The sequence below is a fragment of the Dermochelys coriacea genome, chromosome 14 (genome assembly GCF_009764565.3).
Source record: "Dermochelys coriacea isolate rDerCor1 chromosome 14, rDerCor1.pri.v4, whole genome shotgun sequence".
NCBI classification, from domain to species: Eukaryota; Metazoa; Chordata; order Testudines; family Dermochelyidae; genus Dermochelys; species Dermochelys coriacea.
In genome coordinates, this window is record NC_050081.1 from 29,929,164 (window position 1) to 29,950,955 (window position 21,792).

General features: G+C 51.9%; 4 protein-coding genes across 13 annotated transcripts in view; 2 read left to right on the forward strand and 2 right to left on the reverse strand.

Moving 5' to 3' along the window:
• Positions 1–21,792, forward strand: part of LOC119842466 (zinc finger protein 271-like) — a 638,009-nt gene that overhangs the window by 375,844 nt on the left and 240,373 nt on the right. The window lies entirely within an intron of this gene.
• LOC119843027 (zinc finger protein 850-like) overlaps positions 1–21,792 on the reverse strand; it is a 765,636-nt gene that overhangs the window by 219,436 nt on the left and 524,408 nt on the right. The gene's annotated exons all lie outside the window — the stretch shown is intronic.
• LOC119842495 (zinc finger protein 771-like) lies at positions 14,012–19,459 on the reverse strand. 2 transcript variants are annotated; one of them, XM_043496978.1, is made up of 3 exons: positions 19,333–19,459; positions 18,145–18,267; positions 14,012–17,534 (listed from the first exon to the last, which is right to left on the reverse strand). In XM_043496978.1, exon 3 carries the CDS (start codon positions 17,108–17,110, stop codon positions 15,917–15,919), a length of 1,194 nt encoding a protein of 397 aa, XP_043352913.1. In that variant the 5' UTR covers positions 17,111–17,534; positions 18,145–18,267; positions 19,333–19,459; the 3' UTR covers positions 14,012–15,916. The 2 variants fall into 2 exon arrangements, with proteins under 2 accessions (XP_043352913.1, XP_038226663.1); XM_038370735.2 differs by having other exon boundaries at positions 14,012–17,568.
• The window catches only part of LOC119842467 (zinc finger protein 345-like), a 42,633-nt gene continuing 40,453 nt past the window's right edge, over positions 19,613–21,792 (forward strand). For 3 of the 6 annotated variants that reach the window (XM_038370635.2, XM_043496676.1, XM_043496677.1), the window contains exons 1-2: positions 19,613–19,752; positions 21,414–21,518. In XM_038370635.2, the coding sequence (XP_038226563.1) occupies positions 21,485–21,518 (34 nt within the window). In that variant the 5' untranslated portion in view covers positions 19,613–19,752; positions 21,414–21,484. Of the gene's footprint in view, positions 19,988–21,413; positions 21,519–21,792 lie in introns of all 6 variants that reach the window. The other 3 variants (XM_038370636.2, XM_038370634.2, XM_038370637.2) reach the window with 3 other exon arrangements.

Sequence of the window (21,792 nt, forward strand, 5' to 3'; positions counted from 1 at the left end):
TTGGATTGCCTTCCCTTTCCTTGCCTTGGATTGGATTGTATTGTGTTGGATTACATTGAATTGTCTTGCCTTGCCTTGCTTTGCCTTGCCTTGCTTCCATTGCCTTGGATTGGATTGGATTGGATTGGATTGGATTGGATTGGATTGGGATTGGATTGGATTCGATTCGATTCGATTCGATTGCTTTACCTTGCCTTGCCTTGCCTTCCCTGCCTTTTATTGGATTGCATTGGATTGGATTGCCTTGCCTTCCTTGCCTTGCCTTGGATTGGATTGGATTAGATTGGATTGGATTGGATTGCGGTGGATTGGATTGCCCTGTCTTCCCTTGCCTTCCCTTGCCTTGCCTTGCCTTGGATTGGATTGCCTTGGCCTTGCTTGCCTTGCCCTTTCCTGCCTTGCCTTGCCTTGGATTGGATTGGATTGCATTGCCTTGCCTTGCCTTGCCTTGCCTTGCCTAGCCTTGGATTAGATTGCATTGGATTGCTTTGCCTTGCTTTGCCTCCCCTTGCCTTGCCTTGGATTGGATTGGTTTGGATTGGATTGGATTGGATTGGATTGGATTGGATTGGATTGATTGGATTGGATTGCGAAGCCTTGCCTTGCCCTGCCTTGGATGGATTGCATTGCATTGCATTGGATAGCATTGGATTGCCTTGCCTTGCCTTGCCTTGCGTTGCCTTGCCTGCCTTGCGTTGGATTGGATTGCATTCCATTGGATTGCCTTGCCTTGCCTTGGATAGGATTGCCTTGCATAGACTTGCCTTGCCTTGCGTTGCTTTGGATTGGATTGCCTTGCCTTGGATTGGATGCCTTGCCTTGCCTTGCCTTGCCTTGCCATGCCTTGCCTTCCATTGCCTGGATTGGATTGGATTGGATTGGATTGGATTGGATCGATTCGATTGCTTTACCTTGCCTTGCCTTGCCTTGCCCTGCCTTTTATTGGATTGCATTGGATTGGATTGGCCTGCCTTGCCTTGCCTTCCTTGCCTTGCCTTGGATTGGATTTGATTAGATTGGATTGGATGGATTGCGGTGGATTGGATTGCCCTGTCTTGCCTTGCCTTCCCTTGCCTTGCCTTGCCTTGGATTGATTGCCTTGCCTTGCCTTGCCTGCCCTTCCTTGCCTTGCCTTGCCTTGGATGGATTGGATTGCATTGGATGGCCTTGCCTTGCCTTGCCTTGCCTTGCCTTCCCTAGCCTTGGATTAGATTGCATTGGATTGCTTTGCCTTGCTTTGCCTTCCCTTGCCTGCCTTGGATTGGATTGGATTGGATTGGATTGGATTGGATTGGATTGCGAAGCCTTGCCTTGCCCTGCCTTGGATTGGATTGCATTGCATTGCATTGGATAGCATTGGATGCCTTGCCTTGCCTTGCCTTGCCTTGCCTTGCCTTGCGTTGCCTTGCCTTGCTTGCGTTGGATTGGATTGGATTCCATGGATTGCCTTGCCTTGCCTTGGATAGGATTGCCTTGCATTGACTTGCCTTGCCTTGCCTTGCGTTGCTTTGGATTGGATTGCCTGCCTTGGATTGGATTGCCTTGCCTTGCCTTGCCTTGCCTTGCCATGCCTTGCCTTGACGTGGATTGGATTGGATTGGATTGGATGGATTGGATTGGATTGCCTTTCCTTGCCTTGCCTTGCCTTCCCTTCCCTTGCCTTGGACTGGATTGGATTGCATTGGATTGCATTGGATTGGATTGCCTTGCCTTGCCTTCCCTTGCCTTCCTTGAATTGCCTTGGATTGGATTGGATTGGATTGGATTGGATTCCCGTACCTTGCCTTGCCTTTCCTTGGATTGGATCGATTGCATTGCATTGGATCGGATTGACTTGCCTTGCCTTGCCTTGCCTGCCTTGCTTGGGATTGGATTGGATTGCATTGGATTGGATTACCTTGCCTTGCCTTCCTGCCGTGCCTTGCCTTGCCTTGCCTTGCTTTGGATTGGATTAGATTGGATTGGATTGGATTGGATTGGAGTGGATAGCATTGCATTGGATGCATTGCATTGGATTGGATTTCCTTGCCTTGCCTTGCCTTGCTTGCCTTGGAATGGATTGGATTGGATTGGATTGGATTGCCTTGTCTTTCCTTGCCTTGCTTGCCTTGCCTTGCCCTGCCTTGATTGGATTGGATTGGATTGGATTGGATTGCCTTGCCCTGCCTTGCCTGTATTGGATTGCATTGGATGGCCTTCCCTTGCCTTGCCTTGCCTTGCCTTGCCTTGGATTGGATTTCATTGGATGGCCTTGCCTTGCCTTGCCTTGGATTGGATTCATTGGATTGCCTTGCCTTGCCTTGCCTTTCCTTGCCTTGCCTGCCTAGCCTTGCCTTGCCTTGGATTGGATTGAATTGCCTTGGATTGTTGCATTGGAATCCATTGGATGCCTTGCCTGCCTTGCCTGGATAGGATGACTTCCCTTGCCTTACCTTGACTTGCCTTGCCTTGCGTTGCTTGATTGGTTACCTTGCCTTGGATGGATTGCCTTGCTTTGCCATCCGTGCCTTGCCTTCCTTGCCTTGCCTTGGATGCATTGGATTGCATTGGATTGCCTTGCCTTACCTTGCCTTGCCTTGCCTTTGACTGGATTGGATCGGATTGACTTGCCTTGCCTTGCCTTGCCTTGCCTTGTCTTGGATTTGATTGGATTGGATTGCATTGGATTCCTTGCCTTGCCTTGCCTTGCCTGCCTTGCCTTGGATTGGATTGGATTAGATTGCCTTCCCTTGCCTTGCCTTGGATTGGATTGAATTGGATTGGATTACATTGAATTGCATTGCCTTGCCTTGCTTTGCCTTGCCTGCCTTCCATTGCCTTGGATTGGATTGATTGGATTGGATTGGATTGGATTGCTTTACCTTGCCTTCCCTTGCCTTGCCCTGCCTTTATTGGATTGTATTGGATTGGATTGCCTTGCCTTGCCTTGCCTTCCTTGCCTTGCCTTGGATTGGATTGGATTATATTGGATTGCGTTGGATTGGATTGGATTGCCTTCCGTTGCCTTGCCTTGCCTTGCCTTGGATTGGATTGCCTTGCCTTGCCTTGCCTTGCCTTGCCTTGGATGGATTGGATTGGATTGCATTGGATGGCCTTGCCTTGCATTGCCTTGCCTTGCTTGCCTTGCCTAGCCTTGGATTGGATGCATTGGATTGCCTTGCCTTGCCTTGCCTAACCTTGCCTTGCCTTGCCTTGCCTTGCCTTGCCTTGGATTGGATTGGATTGGATTGGATTGCCAAGCCTTGCCTTGCCTTGACCTTGGATTGGATTGCATTGCATTGGATAGCATTGGATTGCCTTGCCTTGCCTTGCCTTGCCTTGCCTTGCCTTGCGTTGGATTGGATTGGATTCCATTGAATTGCTTTGACTTGCCTTGGATAGGATTGCCTTGCCTTGACTTGCCTTGCCTTGGGTTGCTTTGGATTGGATTGCCTTGGATTGGATTGCCTTGCCTTGCCTTGCCATGCCTTGCCTTGCCTTGGATTGGATTGGATTGGATTGGATTGCCCTGCCTTGCCTTGCTTGCCTTGCCTGGATTGGATTGGATTGGATTGCCTTCTTGCCTTGCCTTGCCTTGCCTTGGATTGGATTGGATTGGATTGGATTGCCCTGCTTTGCCTTCGATTGGATTGGATTGGATTGGATGCCTTGCCTTGGATTGGATTGGATTGGATTGCCTGCCTTGCCTTTCCTTGCCTTGCCTGGATTGGATTGGATTGGATTGCCCTGCCTTGCCTTGCCTTGCCTTGCCTTGCCTTGGATTGGATTGGATTGGATTGCATTACCTTGCCTTGGATTGGATTGGATTGCCTGCCCTGCCCTGCCGTGCCTTGCCTTGCCTTGCCTTGCCTTGCCTTGGCTTGTATTGCCTTGCCTTGCCTTGGATTGGATTGGATTGCCCTTCCTTGGATTGGATTGCCCTGCCCTGCTTTGCCTTGTCTTGGATTGGATTGCCCTGCCCTGCCTTGCCTTTGATTGGATTGCCCTGCCTTGGATTGGATTGGATTGCCTTGCCTTGCCTTTTTCGGATTGCCTTGCCTTGCCTTGCCTTGGATTGGATTGGATTCCCCTGCCTTGGATTGGATTGCCTTGCCTTGCCTTGCCTTGCCTTGGATTGGATTGCCCTGCCCTGCTTTGTCTTGCCTTGGATTGGATTGGATTGCCCTGCCTTGCCTTGGATTGGATTGCCCTGCCTTGGATTGGAATGCCTTGCCTTGGATTGGATTGGATTGGATTGCATTGGATTGGATTGCCCTGCCCTGCCCTGCCCTGCCCTGGATTGGATTGGATTGGATTGGATTGCCCTGCCTTGCCTTGCCTTCCCTTGCATTGGATTGTATTGGATGGATTGGATTGCCCTGCCTTGCCTTGCCTTGCCTTGCATTGCATTGGATTGGATTGGATTGGCCTGGCTTGCCTTGCTTTGGATTGGATTGGATTGGATTGCCCTGCCTTGCCTTGCCTTGCCTTGGCATGCCTTGCATTGGATTGGATTGGATTGCCTTGCCTTGCCTTGTCTGCCTTGCCTTGCCTTGCCTTGCCTTGCCTGGATTGGATTGCCCTGCTTGCCTTGCCTTGCCTTGCCTTGCCTTGGATTGGATTGCCCTGCCTTGCCTTGGATTGGATTGGATTGGATGCCCTGCCTTGCCTTGCCTTGCCTTGCCTTGGAATGGATTGGATTGGATTGGATTGCCCTGCTTTGCCTTGGATTGGATTGGATTCGATTGCCCTGCCTTGCCTTTCCTTGCCTTGCTTGGATTGGATTGGATTGGATTGGATTGGATTGGATTGGATTGGATTGCCCTGCCTTGCCTTGCCTTGCCTTGGATGGATTGCATTGCCTTGCCTTGGATTGGATTGGATTGGATTGCCTTGCCTTGCCTTGCCTTGACTTGCCTTGACTTGGATTGCATTGGATTGCATTGGATTGCCTTGCCTTGCCTTGGATTGGATTGGATTGGATTTCCCTGGCTTGGCTTGCCTTGGATTGGATTGGATTGCCCTGCCTTGCCTTGCCTTCCCTTGCATTGGATTGTGTTGGATGGATTGGATTGCCCTGCCTTGCCTTGCCTTGCCTTGCCTGCCTTGCCTTGCATTGTATTGCATTGGATTGGATTGGATTGGATTGCCCTGCCTTGCCTTGCCTTGCCTCTTGCATTGGATTGGATTGGATTGCCTTGCCTTGCCTTGCCTTGTCTTGCCTTGGATTGCCCCTTGCCTTGCCTTGCCTTGCCTTGCATTGGATTGGATAGCCCTGCTTGCCTTGGATTGGATTGGATTGCCCTGCCTTGCCTTGCCTTGCTTGCCTTGGATTCGAGTGCCCTGCCTGCCTTGCCTTGCCTTGCCTTGCCTTGCATTGGATTGGATTGGATTGGATTGGATTGCCCTGCTTTGCCTTGGCTTGGATTGGATTGGATTGCCTTGCCTTGGATTGGATTGGATTGCCCTGCCTTGCCTTTCCATGCCTTGCCTTGGATTGGATTGGATTGTATTGGATTGGATTGGATTGCCCTGCCTTGCCTTGCCTTGGATTGGATTAGATTACATTGCCTTGCCTTAGATTGGATTGGATTGCCCTGCCCTGCCCTGCCCTGCCCTGCCCTGCCCGGCCCTGCCGTGCCGTGCCTTGCCTTGCCTTGCCTTGCCTTGGCTTGTATTGCCTTGCCTAGCCTTGCCTTGAATTGGATTGGATTGCCCTGCCCTGCCTTGCCTTTGATTGGATTGCCCTGCCTTGGTTTGGATTGCCTTGCCTTGCCTTGTTCGGATTGCCTTGCCTTGCCTTGCCTTGCCTTGCCTTGGATTGGATTGCCCTGCCTTGGATTGGATTGCCTTGCCTTGCCTTGGATTGGACTGCCCTTGCCCTTGCCTTGGATTGGATTGCCCTGCCTTGGATTGGATTGCCTTGTCTTGCCTTGCCTTGGATTGGATTCGACTGGATTGCCCTGCCCTGCCCTGCCCTGGATTTGATTGGATTGGATTGGATTGCCCTGCCTTGCCTTGCCTTGGATTGGATTGGATTGGATTGCATGCCTTGCCTTGCCTTGGATTGGATTGGATTGCCCTGCCCTGCCCTGCCCTGCCGTGCCTTGCCGTGCCTTGCCTTGCCTTGGCTTGTATTGCCTTGCCTTGCCTTGGATTGGATTGGATTGCCCTGCCTTGGATTGGATTGTCCTGCCCTGCTTTGCCTTGTCTTGGATTGGATTGCCTTGTCTTGGATTGGATTGCCTTGCCTTGCCTTGCCTTGGATTGGATTGCCTTGTCTTGGATTGGATTGCCTTGCCTTGCTGCCTTGCCTTGCCTTGCCTTGCCTTGCCTTGGATTGGATTGCCTTGCCTTGCCTTGGATTGGATTGCCCTGCCTTGGATTGGATTGGATTGGATTGGATTGGATTGGATTGCCCTGCCCTGCCCTGCCCTGCCCTGCCCTGCCTTGCCCTGGATTGGATTGGATTGGATTGGATTGGATTGGATTGGATTGCCCTGCCGCACCGCGCCGCACCACTAGGCATTGGAACCAAAGTCCCTTGCCTAACAAGTGCTACTTAGCTGACAGCGAGTCCCTCCATCATAAAATACCAAGTACAATACATCTGTCTTTGATTCATATATCCTGATTAACAATGCATTATTATTCCTGCCCCAATAACAAAGAGACTGGGGATCCCACAGCAGCCAAAGTGACCATTTGGGCAAGCAGCCCATCATGCTAAGTAGGGTGAGTGTGCCCATGCAAATGAGATCTGCCCCTGAAGTCCCTTGCCACAGCTCACCACCAGATGTCAGAGTAGAGCTCATTCTGACTCTGCTTTCATGTAGAAAGAATAGTAAATATGGCAGGCGACCAGCTTGTCTTGACAGTGAAATTCTTGCTGATCTTAAACACAAAAAAGAAGCTTACAAGAAGTGGAAGATTGGACAAATGACCAGGGAGGAGTATAAAAATATTGCTCGGGCATGCAGGACTGAAATCAGGAAGGCCAAATCACACTTGGAGTTGCAGCTAGCAAGGGATGTTAAGACTAAAAGGAAGGGTTTCTTCGGGTATGTTAGCAAGAAGAAGAAAGTCAAGCAAAGTGTGGGCCCCTTACTGAATGGGGGACGCAACGTAGTGACAGAGGATGTGGAAAAAGATAATGTACTCGATGCTTTTTTTGCCTCTGCCTTCACGAACAAGGTCAGCTCCCAGACTGCTGCACTGGGTAGCATAGTATGGAGAGGAGGTGACCAGCCCTCTGTGGAGAAACAAGTGGTTCAGGATTATTTAGAAAAGCCGGATGAGCACAGGTCCATGGGGCCAGATGCGCCACATCTGAGGGGTGCTAAAGGAGTTGGTGGATGTGATTGCAGAGCCATTGGCCATTATCTTTGAAAACTCATGGTCATCGGGGGAGGTCCTGGATAATTGGAAAAAGGCTAATGTCGTGTCCATCTTTAAAAAAGGGAAGGAGGAGGACACGGGGAGCTACAGGCCAGTCAGCCTCACCTCAGTCCCTGGAAATATCATGGAGCAGGTCCTCAAGGAATCAATTCTGAAGCACTTTGAGGAGAGGAAAGCGAGCAGGAACAATTAGCATGGATTCACCAAGGGCAAGTCATGCCTGACTAACTTAATTGCCTTCTATGATGAGATAACTGGCTCTGTGCATGAGGGGAAAGCAGTGGACATGTTGTTCCTTGACTTTAGCGAAACTTTTGATACGATCTCCCACAGAATTCTTGCCAGCAAGTTAAAGAGGTATGGGCTGGATGAATGGACTATAAGGTGGATAGAAAGCTGGCTAGATCGTCAGACTCAACAGGTAGTGATCAATGGCTCTAGTTGGCAGCTGGTATCAAGCAGAGCGCCCCAAGGGTCAGTCCTCAGGCTGTTTTGTTCAATATCTTCATTAATGATCTGGAGGATTGCATGGATTGCACGCTCTGCAAGTTTGCAGATGACACGAAATTGGGAGGAGTGGTAGGTACACTGGAGGGTAAAGATAGGATACAGAGGATTAGAGAATTGGGCCAAAAGAAATCTGATGAGATTCAACAAGGACAAGTGCAAAGTCCTGCACTTAGGACGGAAGAATCCCATGCACTGCTACAGACTAGGAACCGAATGGCTAGGCAGCAGTTCTGCAGAAAGGACCTAGGGGTTACAGTGGACGAGAAGCTGGATAGGAGGCAACAGTGTGCCCTTGTTGCCAAGAAGGCTAAAGGCATTTTGGGCCGTATAAGTAAAGGCATTGCCAGCAGATCAAGGGACGTGATCGTTCCCCTCTGTTCGGCATTGGTGAGGCCTCCTCTGGAGTACTGTGTCCAGTTTTGGGCCCCACGCTACAGAAGGATGTGGAAAAATTGGAAAGCGTCCGGTGGAGGGCAACAAAAATGATTAGAGGACTGGAACACATGATTTATGAGGAGAGGCTGAGGGAACTGGGATTGTTTAGTCTGCGGAAGAGAAGAATGAGGGGGGTTTGATAGCTGCTTTCACCTACCTGAAAGAGGGTTCCAAAGAGGATGGATCTAGACTGGGTTTTCAGTGGTGGCAGATGACAGAACAAGAAGCAATGGTCTCAAGTGGCAGTGGGGGAGGTTTAGGTTGGATATTAGGAAAAACTTTTTCATTTGGAGGGTGGTGAAGCACTGGAATGGGTTACCTAGGGAGGTGGTGGAATCTCTTTCCTTACGTTTTTAAGGTCAGGCTTGACAAAGCCCTGGCTGGGATGATTTAGTTGGGGGTTGGACTGAACGGGGACAGGGGAAGGGGGGGGGAGGGTTGCATTGGTCTGCTAAACCCAGGGTTGCGAGTTCAATCCTTAAGGGGGCCATTTAGGGATCTGGGGCAAAAAAAATGGGGATTGGTCCTGCTTTGAGCAAGGGGTTGGACTAGATGATCTCCTGAGGTCCCTTCCAACCCTTATATTCTATGATTAAGCTGACCAATCAAAAATTGCAATGAGGGGATAATAACTCCTTCCCACCCCCCAGTGGGAAATAAAATCTGAAAAACAAACAAAAAAGTGAATGAAAATGGAAAATACTTACTGCTAAATGAAAATGTTTCCACCAAAATGTAAAAAAAAAAAATTGATAATTTTGAGAATGTCAAAATACTTTTGAGAAAATTTCTGTCTTTCAAAAATGGAACTTCACTGGAAGAAAATTGGAACAAAACATTTCTACTGGTTCTAGTTATGATTCACCCTTCTGGAAACAAAAGAATCTCTGTGTTAATGTGAAGGGACATCACCTTCATTCAATATTCTTGATCTTTCTTAGACAAATAATTAAAGATCCAATCTCTGGTCCCTGAGTAGCAGTGTCTTGGAAAATGACTTTATCATGAGCTCCCAGTGTGATGTTATTGCTAAAAGGGCTAATGAGATCCTTGAATGCATGAACAGGAATAGCAAGTAGGTGTAGGGATGTGATATTATCTGACATGCAGCATTAGCAAGATCACTGCTGGGATGCTGTGTCCAGTTCTGGTTTCCACACATGTTGAATGGTCACGGAGGATGTAGAGAAGAGCTACAAGAAAGATGCAAGGCCTGGAAAAGAGGCCTTATAATGGGACACCAAAGGAACACCATCTGTTTAGCTTAGTGCAGGGAGGGTTAAGAGAAACAGTGATCATGGTCTATGCCGTCTCAAGGCAAATTGAAATCCAACGGCTGAAAGTTGAAGTTGGCAGAGTTCAAACCGAAAACGAGGTTCACATTTTTAACCCTGATGGGAATTACCCATTGGAACAGCTTCCTGAAGGACGCAGTGGATCCTCCATCACTCGGAGTCTTTAAATCAAGACTGGGTGTCTCTTGTTAAGGGTACGTCAACCCTGAAATTGGTGGTGTAATTACAGCCTGGGTAAACAGACTCGGTGCTAGCTTTAATTTAGCTAGAATGGGTAACAACAGCTGTGAAGGCATGGCAGCCCAGACCCTGGGGCAGGCTAGCCCATTCATAGTGGGCTTGTACTGGGCCTGCCATGTCTTCATTGCAACTGTTAGTCATGCTAGCTAAACTGAAGCCAGCGTGGGTATGCCTTCCCAAGCTGCAATCACACCTTAATTTGCAGTGCCAACCTGCCTTGAAAGATCTGTTCTAACTCTACTGCAAGTTATGGACTGGATGCAGGAATCCCCAGGTATGATGCAGGAGGTGAAACTACATGATCAGAATGACCCCCTTCTGGCCTTAAAAATCTATGGCTATATAAATCAGATCCTCTTTTTGACCCTGATTCAGCAAGGTATTTAGCACACTCCTCACTTCATGAGTGGGAACACCTTCATTGAAGTCAATGGGCTCCCTCATGTGTTGAATGATGGACTTTCCTTGAGTTACGCTGCCCTCTAGTGTTCATGAGTCATCAGAAGCATTGGGCATGCTGAAGTGAGCATGCACGAAATGATCTAACCTGTGAATATTGGGAGCAATTCAGACATCGACATGGCATTGCTGTGTCTATACCATGCACGCTGACTGCTAATGTTACCGTCACCTAAACATCACCCCCTTTGCTGAAACAAATCTCATGGGATTTTTATTAAGTGACTAATGTTTAGACGTGAGCTGCCTTTACACTGAAATAAGAGCATCCACACAGGGGTTTGCACTGGTTTAACTAATCGAGTTTATATGCACACCTTTAATTAAACTGGGTTAGACAAGCTCTTAGTGTAAATAAGACTCAGGCCCAAAGGAGTCCTCTTTGAAAGCTGCTGTCTGTATGTATGAAGTCACCAAGGACTTGTCGACATCAGAAAGCTGCACCAGTATAACAAGGTGTGAATTGAAACTGGTTTTGATAAATAAGCGCAAACCCTGGCATGGGAGCTCTTATTCTGAAATAAGACTGTCTTATTCTGCTAACTGTCCAACCGCAGTGGGGAAATCAGGCCCCTTTGTGTCAGATCCTCAACTGGTATAAACTGACACACTTCTGTTGAGTAGCTATGCCCATTACACCTACTGGCTCTTGCTAGGAATATGTACTGCTGAGTAGCTCACAGACGTTAAGTTCTCCACACAGCATCCCTGAGAGTCAGGGAAGTATTATTTCCATTGTGGGGAACTGGGGACCCAAGGAGTCTGTAGCAGAGTCAGGATTTAAACCCAGATCTCCTTAGTTCTAGGCCAGCAGTTTAACCACAGTGTTGCTAATCTGCCCTGCAAGGTGCTGTTAGGAAAGTGGGGCTAATCCCATCTCTAGCAGAGAAATAACCGAACACAGACCCAAGATATTTCCCCCCCTTCTCTATTTTATTCACAATACACACACAGTCCCAGCTCCCCTTGACCAGAGATGGACCGGACAGCAAGGACAGCAGTGGAACTTATGTCGAGTGAACATCATTTCCAGAACTCTAGCTAAAGAGCTCAGGGTTCAAGCCCCCCACGCTAAACTACTTCTCTACCTGGGCTCCTTGCTCCGGAACTGGGATTCTATGGCTGAAAGGAGACCTGCAGTGGATTGGAAAACAAAACCAGACCTGTGTTTTTCTTTGTTTCATGGCGACGTAGAGCAAAGGCTGGAAAGATTTTATTTTTTGTGTCTTTTAGACGTGTCTCTTTTTGGCTGCTTGTTTTTTACCTCTGAAATGTCAGGCATGTAAAGCCACATCTCCCCTGGCTAGGCAGGATGTCTTGTTGGGGCCTTAGAGATATCGACAGTGAGTCTTCATTGCAATATTTTTGAGCTGAGATGCCTAAAGCTTGGCTCTGAAATCCACATTTAGGCACCTAAAAATTACCTAATATATTAAATAATATAATTATTTAGGTGCCTAAATATGGACAGAGGAACCCACTGTTAGGCAAGCTTTTCAAATGGGGCTGCCTATAATTGTTAACATTGATGTTCTTTTTTCACAGGTGTTGAATACATACTGGAGTGAAACAGGTATTAATAAAAAACCAAAAAGTTTTACAATAGGCTGGTCAAAAATCCCTTCTCCTTCCAATTGCTCAATTTCCATTTTCTTGGGATGTCCTCTCTTCGCTGGTTCTCCCAATCACTGTAGAGTCTTCTACGGTAAACTAGACCAGAATTTCTAACATAAGAAACAAGCATAAAAGAAAGCAAAATCCCTTTGCAGGTCACCTTTAACTCCAGCCAATAGCCCTTTTCTGCTTGGGCCATCGCTCAGCAGCATGTGTCGCTCCAGCCCAGCCAGGTGACCAAGTGTCCAGTCAAAGCCAATGCACAGCTAGGATAACCCACTCTGGGGCTTCCCAACCGGCCCCATGCGAAAGGGCTGCTGCCTCCGTGAGGGACGTAGGCTTTGTTGTCCAACATTTCCCACTATTGGGAGGGCCGGTTCTGTGGTAAGAACGGGGTGAGTGCTACTTTAGGCAGGGCTCCAGGAACAGACCAGCATTTGAAGCACTGTGTTGACATGCACTGAATTAGTTTACACAGAAAAATGCTTAACAGGCTGGTAGCCACAAGTACTCAGTCTACATTAGGGCTCCCACTTCTCACATCAATGGAAAAATAGAACCAGTGGTAGCAGCGGTGGGACGCTTTCAGGCCTTGTCTACACAGAGTTTTTGGACTAGATTAGCTATATGGGATAAGAGTTTGATTTTCCATCAGAATAGTACAGTGGGTACAGCCCCTAGTGCGGAGGCAGTTATATTGGCATAAAGATGTCTTATGATGGTAGAGTTTATTCTCCTTCCTTTACGGGAACAGTTATACTGAGAGAGGACACCTTTGTACCAATACAACTCATGTGATCTTCACCAACTGTTCCATCTCAAGTGTTGGGACAAGATCAGCAATGAGGATATTTGTAGCCAAACCCAGCAACTGCTTTCATCAGCCCTGGTTCAGTTTTGGTGGCTTTCTTGGTACCGATGTATTATTAGGATGAATGAATACTACTAATGAATACTCCTCGGGGAATTCTGCACAATTGCGCATGCGCAGAATTTATGTCCCCCACAAATTTTTTTGCTTCCCTGCAGAAAAATGACTTTCTGATGGGGAAGCAAAGGGAAGCCACAAGAGAGATCATGAGATCCTCCCCAGCAGTAGGGCAGCTGGCAGAGAGGTAAATCACTGTGGGGCAGGAGGCAAAACTGAGGAAGACCCGGCTGGTGACTCCTATCCTGTGCCAGGCTCAGCTGCTAGTCCTGGCTGGCTGTGAAGGACGGGACTTCCTCTTCCCCTGCACAGCATCCAGGACCGGCTCAGACCCATCCCCAGATTTCTCCCCCAGCTGCAAGAAGCTCTGCAAACTCCCTCCTCCCCTCCCACCACTTCCTGCACTCATCGCTCCTCAGCTGCAGGGGGAGGGATAACTGTACAGAGAGCTTCTCCCTCCAACCCCGTGCATCCAGACCCCCTCATATCCAGATCTTCCCGCTGACACTCACCCCCCTGCACCCAGAACCCCCAACGAGCCCCACTCCCACTGTACCTGGACCAACCCAATGAGCCACCGAAAACTTGGTCCCTATCCCACCAAGTCCCAACCAGTTGCACATGGATCCCCACCCCACTGAGCCCCACTCCAGCATCTGGACCGCCCAGAGCCCCACATACCCAGACCCCCCTGCCAAGCTCTATCCCCCTACGCCCACACCCCCCGCTGAGCCCCAACCACTTCACCTGCATCCCTGTCAAAGTCCCATTCCCACTGCACCAAGAACCCCCCAACAAGCCCTGTGCATCAAAATCCCTCCACACTTGGATCTCCCACTGTAGCCGCCCACACCCAGATTTGCGCCACAGAACCCTCTCAACCCATACCTGGATTCCTCCCACACTAAGATCCTGCCTTGCTTAGCCTACCTGGTTCATCTGACATGGAGGGGCAGGCCCATGGGGTGTTTCTGGGGCAGGCCCTGTCCTTGCGCTGTGTCAGGATTGGGTGAAGCCTCACCGCTGAGTCTGCGTCCCGGGAGGGAGCTGCACAGTGATCTCCCAACTCTGTACAGCCAGTGGCCAATGCTCCCTAATGCCATGCTGGAGCCTCCACATTTATTTGACAAATAAAATTCGCAGAATTTTAAAATATTGTGCACAGAATTTTAATTTTTTTGGCGCAGAATGCCCTCAGGAGTAATAATGAATTACGAAGTGCGGTTACCAAGGAACACTGCTACACAGGCAGCGATCACGTGGTTGTCAAAGACTTTGATAAGCTCACCAGTGACGGACATAGACTGACCATCCAGCCAGACCATCCTGAGGATCTAGCTACCAAATCTATTTGGGTGGTGCTCAATCTGCAGGGAGGTTACACCCCTTTGGGATTTGCTGTGATGATGATAATATTCATTCTAAAGGGGGTGAGTGTTATACTGCTTTAACTGTACCCATCGAGTTAAAAGCAAGTCAACTTTGATGCATAGACAAGGCCGAAGCCTACTGTAGAGAAGGGCTAACTTATCACCAGGCATAAATGGGCAGAAATCCCTGGATGTCAATTGAACACCAACAAAGAATCTGACCTCTAACAACAACAGATTTCCTGGTATGTAAATACCTCCACAGATCCTTCCAAAAGTGCAGCTGATGAAGCTCATGACCTTTCTGAGGCCCCAGCTTGGATAGCTTATTTCAGAAGTGATTAGCTTTCGTTCCTTACAGAAACTCACCCCCCTCCATATCCCTAGAACAGTGGAGAGCAGGTTCTTGTCCCTCATGCTCTGGAATAGGATCGGGACAGGCGGGGCGTGTGTCTAAGGGGAGATTTTCACACACGCAGGAAGTCGCTTGGAAGTCAAGAGCCCCAGACTGCTCCATGGAGCTGGTAGAGGGCTTTGCTGACTGTTTTGCCCAGTCATCTCCTGCAGCTGTGAACTCCACAAGTCAACCACACTCTACCCTAAGGTTTCTGTCTCTCATTCCCTGCTGGAGTCAGGCACATTACACACCAAGCTCTCTCCACTTCCCAGGCTCTCTCCATGCTGAGTGCCCTGCATTCCCTTCTTGGGTGGGATGGCTTGCGGGGGATTCCGTGTGGCAGAGTTTCTTCTCCTCCTGGGTCCTGTCTGATCAGGAGGCAGGGATACGGCATGGAAAACCAAAGAAGGAGTGGCAGTAAACTTGGGTCCCATCCTCCTTAGCCTGGAGACCCCTAGCAGTGCCATGTCTGCCCCACCAGCCCAGTCCACAGACATGCCCGTCCTCCATCACCCACATCCCTCTCTTTGCTCCCACCACACAGACACCCAATCCCCAAACACTTCATTTCCCCTCCCACTCTGGTTCCCATCTTCCTCGCCACCTCCTGCCCACCTGCCTGATCCCCAGATACCGCCTCCTGCCCCAGCTCCGATCACCCATTCGCCCAGCCTCCACACTCCTGTAACTGCACTGACCCCAGTGGGGTTACTCCTGGTTACACTGGGGTGAGCGAGGGGGGAATTGGCCCCAGCTGACTACCAGTGGGGTTATTCCTGATTTACACCAAGGTGAATGAGAGGGGAATCAGCCCCAATGACTCTGGTGGGGGTTACTCCTGATTTACACTGGGGTGAGCAAGAGGGGACTGGCCCCAGTAACTCCAGTGAGAATACTCCTGATTTACACCAGATGTGAGGTGAGAGGGTAATCCGCCCTCAATCCCACACCATTTAACATTCTCCCTCTCTTATTTCCACCCTGCCCAGCCCGCTAGTACAGCCACCACTCTGCTCTACCTCCTACCTATCCTACCTATCGAATCTACCTTATCTACCTATATCCTCAGGGCTGATCCAGACCCCTATCGACGTGGAGCCCTTCAAGGGACTCCAAACTGGGACCTTACACTGCGCCCATCCCTGTGGCCCAGAGTGCCCACAACGGGGTTGCCCACTGCTCTCCTAGAGGTCTCAGCTACCTCTGCGGGTCGGCGATCCCATGGTCAGATCCCTGTGAGGTAAGCCCCACTAACGCTCTGGCTGGCAGTGCATGGGGTTCACTCCCGTGCTCAGAGAGGTGCAGCCAGGTCCAGGTGAGCTAAACCTCCAGCATGGGGGGGTTCCTCTCCCAGGTAAAGGGGGAAGAGGAGTTGATCTCTAGTAGGATGCGATCTCCTCCAGAGGCTTCTCTCAGTGTGGCTCCTCAGGTGGCGGTACAGGTGAGAGCTGACGCTGAAGCGCCGTCCACACTGGGGGCAAGGGAAGGGCCGCTCTCCGGTGTGGGTGCGCCGGTGCTTGGCCAGAGCGGAGCCGTCGGCGAAGGCCTTTCCGCAGTCGGGGCAGGCATGGCAGGGGGCTTCACCAGCGTGGGCCCGCCGGTGCTTGTGGAAGTGCAGGGTGCTGTTGAAGCTCTTGCCGCAGTCAGCACAGACGTGGGGCTGGCCGCCGGCATGGGTGCGCTGGTGCCGGTAGAGGTGGGAGGTGCGGCCAAAGCGCTTGCCGCAGTCGCCGCACTGGTAGGGGCGCTCCCCGGTGTGGATACGCTGGTGCCGCTCCCAGTGGGAGCTCCAGGAGAAGCTCTTGCCACAGTCGCCGCAACGGTAGGGCTTCTCGCCGCCGGTGTTGGTGGCGGCGGCACCGTGCAGGCTGCGCCGGTGCCGGGCGTACTGCGCCCTCGCCCTGAAGCTCTTGCCACACTCCTCGCAGTGGAAGGGCCCATCCCCTAGATGCAGGCGCTGGTGCTTCACCAGGGCCAGCCCATCGCCAAAGCCCTTGCCACACAGGGTGCATTTGTAGGGGCGCAGGCCGGTGTGGGTGCGCTGGTGCCGGTCGAAGTGCAGGGTGCTGTTGAAGCTGCGCCCGCAGTAGGTGCAGATATAGGAGCGGCCCCCAGCGGGTGTGCGCGGGTGCCGTAGTAGATGGGGAGCTGCGGCTGAAGAACTTCCCGCACTCGGGGCACTGGTAGGGCTTCTCGCCTGTGTGAATGCGCTGGTGCCGGTCGAATGGGAGCTCCAGGAGAAGCTCTTCCCACAGTGAGTGCCTGGAAGGGCAGGCGCCAGTGTGCAGCCGCTGGTGGTCACCAGTTCCGTGTTGCGCCGGAAACTCTGCCGCACTCCTCGCACTTGTAGGCAGGCCCCCGGGCCGAGGAAGTGGCGGGGTTCGGGGCGCTCGCTGGCACCGGCGGTGCGGAGCTCTCGGGGCATGGGCAGGCCCGCTCGGCGGCATGGGCCCGCTGGTGGTCGGTAGAGGTTGGAGCTTGACATTGAGCTCTTCCGCAGTGCAGGCAGCGGAAGGGTTTCTCGCCGGTGTGGGTGCGCCGGTGCTTGCTGAAGTGCGAGCTGAGCTGAAAGGTCTTGCCGCAATCGCCACACTCGTAGCTCTTCTGCAGCACGATGATGCTCTTGAAGTTTCTGGAAGGCCGGGCGCCAGCTGACTTGCCCCGCGCCGCCCAGCCGCTGCGTCGGCTTCCCGGGGGGAGTCGATCTGCTGCACCACCGTCCAGCGCAGGCTCTCACAGTCCGGGCCCTGCTCCTCCAGGCTCCTGGCCCCAGGCCCTCCAGCCTGCCCAGCAATGCTGGATCCAATTCCACGATCTCAGGGCCTTCCTCCCCAGATTCTCCTCCTCGGTCTCACTCGCTGCCCTGTCCCGGCTGGGGTAGGGAGAGAATCCACACAGGAGTCAGGGCCCTGTACAGGGGAATGGAGAAACAAACCCAAATAACTGCTGGGGTACACTAAAAGGACCAGAAGTCAAATACGCCCTCCCCCCACCCCAAATCCTTCCCTAGTAGCAGAGAGAAGAGGGGACCCACCCTGTCTCAACTTCCCATCTGCAGCGTCAGGGAGAAGGAAGCTACTGCCAGGGGTCAGGCTGGGTGGATGGGAAGCCTGGAGGATACACCTGCTGGAGACATGATCCTGAGGGAGCTGAAGGGATTCTCACATTGATTTAACTCTTTCCTCACTTCTCTGGCTCTTATTTTCATTGAGCTTTGGGACACATGGTTCTTCCCCTTGTTCCCTGAGGGAGACCTCAGTCAATAGTGGGACTGGATAGACGTTTGCCCTGTCTTCTCACCCTCACTCTTGCCTAGATGTCCTTCCAACTCTGCTTCTCTTGTGGAAACCTGTCCCTTTCCTCTGTCCCCAGGAGTCTGAGGGGGTCTGTCCCTTTCACCACACAACCAAGCCTCCTTCCCATTGTTCTGAGGTTCTGTGAAAGGGTCCACAGGAGAACATTGCTCAGAAGCTGACCCGGCAGCTGCAAAGACCCCCACAGCCTCCATGGGATACTTACTCAGAATCACCAGGGGATCATCGTTCTCCTGTATGCCACCCCTGCACAAAGGTTTCTGATCAGGATCCACAGCAGCCCACTGATCCATGTGAGATACACAGACCTACGAAGGCCACTAGGCCCCTGAAACAAGAAGCATCTCCTCCTCTCAGTTCCACAATCCCATAAGGGCCTGGGATTGCTGCCCCTGCCTGCACCAGTCTGCTGGCCCTACTGCTAAAGTCTACGTAAACCCAAATACTGCCTTGTTATTTCAAAACCCAGATCTGTACCCATGTCATGAAACAAAGGGGGCAGAGCCCTGGCCTTTGCACCGTGACCCCAACCCCACTGAAACAGGTGACCGTCTGCAAAATGTTTGCAGATGCTGCCCTAGTGGAATCTGGGAACGTTTAAAAGGTTTATAAAAAGGTTTAGAAGTTTTTGCAAATTTTCATATAGTGGAGAGTTTGGGTTGTCTATAAAAAAATTGGGGGCCAGATCCCATCTGGTGTAACGCAACTGTGGCTGCACTGAAGCCAAGGGAGGCAGGACTGATTTACACCTGCTGAGCATGGGACCCGGTCTCTCCCTAGAGCCGGAAAGGCAAGGCAAGTGGGGAAGCTCATGCAGTGCATTTATGGCACGGCTGGCTGGAAGAGGATCTGCTAAAGCAAGTACCTGAAATCTTTGCAGGTGCAGGCAGCAGGCACTGCAGGGAGGGCAGGTGCAGGGATTTCGGACTTATATGGCTTTAGAATCCAAAGGGGAAGAAAACACAGAGATGCCCAACTCTCCTTGAAAGACAGTGGGTACCGATCTCCCTAAACCTTCAGAAATCCCAGCCTTCTACCGAGCTAGGGTATTTCCTAACAGGGTAGCTGAAGAAGAGAACGGACCAGTGCCGAAAGGCAGACTCCGAACAAAAGCCCTAGCATGCAGGAAGGAACTTTGCTACCAGTGACAACGTGAACCTCAGGAATCACTCCCCGCGGGGCAAATTTTTGCTAGTACCAGTGGGAGTTACCAAACTTTTGGTTAATAAACCAGTGGCTAGCAGCTATTGGTTCCGCGGGCTGGCTCGGCTCCTGCAGGGGGCTCAGGGGAGCCAGAGCCTGGGGGCGTCAGTGAGGGGATTGGCGGAGATTGGGGCCGTGTTTGTTTCCTGCCCAGCTCCAGCCCTTTTCCCCCGGGGTCTCTCTCAGTTACCTGCAGGCTCCGGCTCGGGAGCTGGTGTCGGCAGAGCCCGGGGCTGCTCTAGGACGCCAGGGCGACCAATTGCAACAATGAGAAAGTCCCTGGCTGGCAAGATCACACCGCCCCGACTTCCCGGCTCACAATGGAGGCAGCCTGATTTCTTTGCAGCTGCAATGAAAGAGAGCCAGCCCCACCACGGGCTGGGGGGATCCCTCGGTTCTGTATTGTCCCCCCTTCCTGTCTCCCCTCCTCCCACCCAGCACCTAGCTACAGCCACTCTCAGCTGCTCCATCCCCTTCCTGTGTCCTTCCCCATACCCAACCCGGGCTGCAACAAACCCGGCGCTATAGGACTTTTTCTCACGGCACTGAGTGGCCCGGGGAAGCCCCGGCCCCTGCCGCCCGAATCAGCTTCCTGAACCGGAAGCTCCAGGTAATTGAGAGCGAGCGAGCGAACCTCGGGGAAAGTGCTGGGTATGGGCAGGAAAGTGACTCGGGAGAGGGCTGCTTTCTACCGTCCCGGAGTCCCAGCGCTGCCGCTGCCCGCCCGGACACACCCCGGCTCTGCCTGCCCTTAGCGCCTGCACCAGCCCAAGCAGCCCTGGGAGAGCCAACGCCCCCCCCCATGCAACAATAAGCCCGTCTCCCCAGCCAGAGAAAGGAAGAGGGTAAGGCGACGGGAAGGGGCAGCCGGAGCAATCAGTGGGGAGGGAGGTTTCCCGGCTCCCAGCCCCGGTCCCTGCAGCGCCCCCGGGGATATTGACTTTCCCGGGACAAGGGGAGGGCAGGGAGAGGAAAAGCCAGTTCCTGCCTCTGCCTGGTCCCGCGCTGCTGGGGGATGCGCTGCCCTGGGGACCGTGTGTGTGTGTGGTGGGGGGGGGGGTGTCTCTGGGGTCAGGGCTTCTCCAGCCTCTTTCTTTCTGAGCCCCCTCCCCCCGCTATAAAAACTCCATGGCTCAGTTGTGCCACAACCATTGTTCTGCATATAAAAGCCAGGGCCAGCGTTAGGGGGTAGCAAGCAGGGCTATTGCCCAGGGCCCCCACACCACAGGGGCCCCCTGTGAAGCTAAGTAGCTCAGGCTTGATTCAGCCCTGGGTGATGGAGCTTGGAACCCAGGCTTTAGCCCCATGCAGTGGAGCTTTGACTTTCTGTCTTGGGCCCCAGCAAAGTCTAACACTGGCCCTGCTTGGGGGCCCCCTGAAGCCTGCTCATGGTCCCCCAGGGGGTCCCGGACCCATGGTTGAGAACCACTGCCTAGGGTTGCCAACCTTCCAGGAATTAAAGATTCATAGTTAATTAAAGATTCTGTCAGGTGAGGAAACCTTCAGGGATACCTCCAACCAAAATTGGTAGCCCTAGGGATCGCCCAAAATGGCACCTTCGATTCTGTATTTTTCTAGCATTTGGTTCAGAAACTCTTTACTGGCGGGGGAAGGGGGTTTAATATAGGGAGAGGGGCTGGATTGCTTTGTAATAAAACGACTGAGCATGGTCCCAGGGTTGCAGAGTGTCTGTCTGCAGGGAAAGGCCGGGAGAACCAGGGGTGTGAATTGACTAAAGCCCCTTCCAAAACCTCTCCAGTCACCCTTCTCCCCATGACAGGCTGCAGAATCTCATCCGCTTTTTGTTCCAGCTCCTCCCCGGCAGGTTGGGCTCACTTAGAGCATCATCACTAGGAAGTTTCAACCCAAGACTTCTCAGCCCTGCCATAGCTCAAACATGGTCCCTACCGCTAACAAGAGAAAGGAGACCAGAGAAATGGGGAGTGCAGGGAGCTCATGATGTGCCTGGCTGTGCTCCATTAGAATAAAGATCCCACCCCCAATCCTGTATCCCTGCTGTCAGTGGTTTACTACATTTGTAGGGCCAGAGAAGCCATTCAGGGGAGATGACTGTCTGGTACTCACCCAGAAATGAGGGTTGGCTTGGCGGGGAGGCTAGAAAGAATCATATGGGAATGTATAACCATTACTTTAAGGGAGGGACATGTAGGAGAGAGAGAGCAGAGGGACCAACTTAGAGTTCCTGTGGCTGAGCTGATGGGATTGTGGCTGGGACAGCAGGTTCTGAGTGAGGGTCTCTGGCTGTTTCAGGGACCGTCGAGGAGACGGCTGTGTATTCCACGAGAGGCAGTGAGTGAGCTAATCTGGATCCCACAGACGAGATGCAGGAGAACTATGAGAACGTGATCTCACTGGGTAAGGATCCCTGCACCCTCTGGTGTTAGGGGGTGGGGGTGAGGGAGGGAGGTGTGTCCCCAAAGTGCCTGGGTCAGATTCTCTCCTCCTCTGTAGCCTTCAGGGGGATCAGCCCCATATTCCCCAGAACCCATTTGAGAGAGCCTGTCCCCTCCACGCCTCCAGATTCAGGAACATAATACTGGTGGTGCTAATATATGGATTGATCCCTGGGTGAGGTTCTCTGGCCCTTGTTAGGCAGGAGGTCAGGACTAGATGGTCATAATGGCCCTTT

What these genes read in the sequence shown, in the direction of transcription:
- LOC119842495 (XM_043496978.1), bottom strand. Translation starts at nt 17,110, where the DNA reads ATGTCAAGCTCCAACCTCTACCGACCACCAGCGGGCCCATGCCGCCGA.